The following is a 5,684-nucleotide window of genomic DNA, read 5'->3' as shown; positions in this document are numbered from 1 at the left end:
AACTTTAAACCGCATAAACACATTTCATTACACCAAATACACAAAATAATGTTATTTTTAGCAACATCATATGACCCCTTTAAAGAGTCAGTGAAAAGGATTCACAATCTCAAACTCATTAGCTCTTGAGTCAGTTTGAAACAGACTAAAGGGTGTAATACACTGCACGACTTTTACAATCTAAACAGATTTTAAAACACTAGGCATCATACACTTTCTGACTTTATAAATAGTTGCAGAAAAAACTTGGCCTCATACACTAAACAACTGAGGAACTCACACTACCAGACTTTCAAGTTGTTCCAAACACAACAAACTCGAACATTTGCTTTGTTGCTAGAAGATATGTGACAAATGAAAACAATATTTATTCTAAAATTGACTCAAAATATCAAACATGTTTGATGTCTTCTGAATGGATAAAATCAGAGTCTAAAGCTAAAAACTCTTGAGTATTAAATAAAAAAAAATCATAAATCATAAAAATGTAAGATAAAAGATAAAACACTTATGAAAAAGATTAATTTATGTGTTTACCTGCATGTCATATGACAATTAACTAACATCAGAGAACTGTGGACATGTAAATGTGTCATTAAATTAGTAAAATTTTAACCTTAAATTACTGGGCTACTTCTAGTAAATATTTTATATCCAAGGGTTTCAGCTGATAAAAAGTCTAGGAATCCCTGAATTACATATAACTAAAAAAAAAACACGTTTCTTTGTAATTGTTTGTGAAATTTACTAGCAATTTGTGAATGAAAATTATTTCTATACTAATTTTTTTTCATTGTACTTAAATAGCCATAGCCTATATACTGTATAAACCATGCATTACTGCACCAAAGGGTTCTGTAATTTGTCAACGAAAAAGTCATTTGGCTCCTAAATGTATCATTTTAGTAACCTTTTTTCCCATCTGTAGCCCTTTTGCTCTCTTTGCCCCTGCAAGTTCTTTTTGATGTAAAAATGCTGCACAGAGAAACAGTACAGAATTTAAAACAGTTGAAAGAACCAATTAAATTTCCATTACATGTACCTGTACCGCTCTTTCTCTCCCTTTAAACTGAGTGATATATTTAGGAGGGCGAACTGCAGATGCAGATAAGGCAGTGGGTCATACAGGTCTCTGCCAGTCTGCTCTCATGTTAACATCCCTTGCAGATTTATGGCCACTGACCAGGTAATCAAAAAGCAGGAGGCTGAGCCTGCCAGACCAAGCTTGCATAAAAGCTCTAAGGCCAAAAGTCATTTTCTCTATACCACAGACACTAATGATTCTCTCTGCCTGCTCCACACGCATGATGTAACCAATCATTTCTGCAGTAAGAGACATGCGGCAGGGTGGCATGACATTCTGTGTGTGGTTTGTGCTCAATATGATGGTTAACTCTGGAAGGTAAATTGATCCATAAACCATGATTTCAAAGGAAGTTCATTTACAAATTTAAATTATGTCATTATTCATGTACCATATTGTCTGTATAAGTTCAGAAGGCATTGAATATAGTGCATCAGTAGTATGAAGTTCTTTTATTTATATATTTTTTTACAAATATTTGTAATAATATTTTTTTTTGTTTACACTAGATTTTTTTATTGTTTTAATAATATACAATTTGAATGTTTCAATAATATATTTAAAATGTATTCCTGTGATGGCAAAGGTGAATTTCATCATCATTACTCCAGCCTTCAGTGTCGCATGATCCTTCAGAAATCATTCAAATATGCTGATTTTGTGCTAATTTATTATAAATTATTATTGGTACTTAAATATGAATTATGGTTCTTATTATTATCAATGTTGAGAACAGTTTATTTGAGATAGAAATATTTTGTAGCATTATAAATATATTTACTGTCACTTCTGATCAATCCTCACTGAATAAAAAGTATTAATTTATTTTCATTTTTTCCCCTAAATCTTACTCCTAACTTTTGAATATTAGTGTATCATGTTTTCCACAAAAATATTTAGCAACACAACTATTTTTAACATTAATAATTAATACTAATAATAAAAATCAGCACATTTACATTTTAAAATATATTCAAATAGAAAACAGTTCTTTTAAATTGTAATAATATTTCACAATAGTACAATTTTTTTTACTGTGTTTTTAATCAAATAAATGCAGCCTTGGCCAGCATATTGAAAAACATTTAAAAAATCTTAATTATTCCAAACTTTTGACCAGTACTATATGATATGATATGATATGATATGATATGATATGATATCATATCATATCATATCATATCATATATCATATCATATCATATCATATCATATCATATCATATATTGGAGTTGCTTGACAGTCGTGGTCACATTAAACTGTCAGAAATTAGAACATTTTTATTTTGTGTTCCATGGAAAAAATAAAGTAGTATAGGTTTAAAATTACATTATAGGGTGAATAAATGATGACAAAATATTATTTTTGGAGAGAACTGTCTCTTTTATGCATGCAGCCCTATTCGAAAAGAAAGAGGATAATAATGGTTCACTTCTAGGAGTTTAGCTCTAAACGCTGGAGGCAAATTAACCTGCTGTGCTCTGTTTTCTTGTGATTGAAAACCAAAGAGTTGCAAAATATGGCACCTATCTCCTGTGGTCCCGACTCTTGTTCTTCTTCCTCCCCCACCCTCTCGCTTTCTCTCTCTCTCATTAAAACTGTCACCAAGCTGCTCCCCTGGGAGTGGTTTAAAAATAACACAAATAGCGCTAGCTCCACACATCAAATAGCCACTACTCCTTTTAACAAGGTTTGTTGCAGGTTTTCGCTTTCTGCTATTTGTATCGACTCTCTTTTAAGCCCAGGTACAAGAACTAGAGTGGTGTTTTCCTTTTAAAAAGAAATAATAAAAAAAAGTTTTATATATGTATATTTCATTTCAATCCAAACATTTAGACCAGATGAGACCAGGTCTATGCTGATAATGACGGACAAGACAGAACCATACAGAAAACTACATTACAGTACAAATGGATGAAATGTACTGTAGAGTAATAAGTATCTTCTCATACATAAATTTGAGCATTGCAAAATTTGTAATGAAGCCTTTCTTCTTAATCATAATTGTTCTGCGGACACAGGGTATGAATATGGATAAAGAGTCTAATTTGCAAAATGAGACTAATCTATAATCAATTAGCAAATACATGTGAAAATTTTGCTGCAATTTAATTTGCATTACAATATAGGAAAAATCATTTTAGAACATCCAGCAAACGCAAATCACTAGCTGGTGCATTATGCATAGATTTTCTTAGCAGATGATATTTCACTAATACCATGCAGAAATCATACTGGACAGGCATCTGAGAACAAAAAGAACTAAACTTCTAATAAGCCCCGCAAATGGGAATTATTTAAAAGATTATGTGTAAAGCAGCACATTTGCATAGTCTTTCCTGGAACGTTTCTTCACTTTCTGTCTTTTCAGCTGTCAGAACCGTGTGAGGACAGATGGTCAAGTTCTTCAGTGTTGTGTAAAGCTATAATAGCTGTATATTTTATGAAATGATGTACACTACCATTCAAAAGTTTGGGGACAGTAAGATTTTTTTTTTCCTTTGAAAGAAAATATTACTTTTATGTAGCAAAGACACATTAATGTGATGAAAATAACAGTAAAAACATTTATAAAGTTACAAAAGATTTCTATTTCAAATAAATGCTGTTCTTTTTTCAACATTGATTATGATAAGAATTATTTCTTGAGCACCAAATCAGCATATAATGCTAAATTTACATGGCACAGGTGCTTCTGAAGTGGCATTTAGGCATCTTTACACAGACTGTTTAATGCTGCTCAGAGGTGGCATAAATTGATTTACATACCAATTGCACTTTTATACAGTACTTCAACTCAGAGCAAGTATAATTTAGTCTGGCTTTTATGAGACATTGTGTCTTTACACAGAATTTTCAGGCACAGAGCAGCCTTAACTTGGCTGTGTAAAGACGCCTTTAGAATGATTTCTGAAGGATCATGTGGCACTAAAGACTGGTATAATGGCTGCTGAAAATTCAGCTTTGAATTCCAGGAATAAATTACATTTTATAAATATATTAAAATCGAAAACAGTTATTTTGAATTGTAAAAATATTTCACAATATTACTATTTTACTGTATATTTATTAAATAAATGCAGCCTTGGTGAGCATAAGAGACTTCTTTCAAAAACATTAAAAAATCTTACCAACCTCAAACTTTTGAGCACTAGTGTAGTGAATGAAACATGAATTTCAAAACATGAACATGATTTCATCTTTAGAACAGAACAGAGTCTGAGAAACACATTCAAGATGACATGGTATAAAGCAGATTACACTCACCATCCTTATCAGCTCTCCGGAAAATCTGAAATTATACACATACACACACATACAGAAATACAATATATTAATAACAATTATTATTCATTTATAATTCACATTATCATTATAATTCACCTAAACCGTCAAATAATTCATCCAAAAACCTGATCAACTGCTAATCAAAGTTTAATATCGGAAACCTGTTTGATTTCAGCACTAAACTTATTATTATACAGCTGTCTAATCTTAAATGTACATACAACAATTATTTTTAGACACTGGCTGCAGAAAAATAAAGTACATGCTAGAAAAGATGGATAAAAGTAATTAATAAAAGCGTCTCTCTGTAGAGTTCAGTGTCAGTCAACCTACTCAGAAGAGCTATTAAAGGAGACGCTGGTTCTATAGATAGGCTGACTGCAATTCAACTGCATGATACCTTGGCCCTTAATATGGTGCAATGATTAATCTTTACATTGCATTCAGAAGACCACCAACACAAATGATATTATACAGGCATGTGATCAGCTAGAGACAAAGAAGCAGGAAAACCTGACCATGCCCCCAGAACTTATTATTTAAAAATATATATTTTATCACATTAAAAGATATATCTTATATTGTAATAATATATACTATTGTCCTGTAAAAATAAAAAGCAACATTTAATAATAATGATAATAATATAATAAGTATTAATACAATTGTTATTATTAAAGTACCTGATTATTGATTATTATCAATGTAGAAAACAGTTGTGCTGCTTGAAATGGTGATGCATTTCATTTTTCAGGATTCTCTGATAAATAGATATTTCAATGAACAGCATTTATTTGCATTTATCAAATATATTTATTACATTTATTATAACATTTATTAAATAGAAATCTTTTGAAACATTTTAAATGTCTTCACTCACTTTTCATCTCTTTAATGTATGACGAATAACATTATTAATTTCTCTCTTTTAAAAAAAAAATCTTACCACAAATGTTTGAGTGGTATCATTATTTCCACAAAAATGTTGTAAAGAGTAAATGTTTATTGAGCAGCAAATCAGCATATTAGTATGATTGGAATGATCAGGTGACACTGAAACACGAGTAACACGTTTCAGCGCTGATTCTACTCACATTTGTATAATGCCATAATGTATAAGAAAACATAACCTTTTCACAGTTTATTTAGTTAATTGCTTAAGACCATTTCGCAATCTCAATCATCATGCAGTAACCAGCATCACCCTGAACACCCCCCACCCCACTCCCAATTTTTTTTCATTACTTATCTGCATGATTCCAACACGGAAGCCCGTTTCCGCCACTGAATAAAAAATAAAAGAGGTAATTGC

General features: G+C 31.1%; 1 protein-coding gene across 2 annotated transcripts in view; it reads right to left on the bottom strand.

Annotated features, from left to right (window-relative positions):
* Positions 1–5,684, bottom strand: part of LOC107672281 (N-terminal EF-hand calcium-binding protein 2-like) — a 104,042-nt gene that overhangs the window by 89,534 nt on the left and 8,824 nt on the right. For both annotated transcript variants that reach the window (XM_016465413.1, XM_016465414.1), the window contains exon 2: positions 4,352–4,376. In XM_016465413.1, the coding sequence (XP_016320899.1) occupies positions 4,352–4,376 (25 nt within the window). The remainder of the gene's footprint in view (positions 1–4,351; positions 4,377–5,684) is intronic.

Source organism: Sinocyclocheilus anshuiensis, unplaced genomic scaffold, assembly GCF_001515605.1.
Source record: "Sinocyclocheilus anshuiensis isolate Anshui unplaced genomic scaffold, SAMN03320099.WGS_v1.1 scaffold997, whole genome shotgun sequence".
Lineage (NCBI taxonomy): Eukaryota > Metazoa > Chordata > Actinopteri > Cypriniformes > Cyprinidae > Sinocyclocheilus > Sinocyclocheilus anshuiensis.
This window is presented reverse-complemented; position numbering and strand designations above follow the sequence as displayed.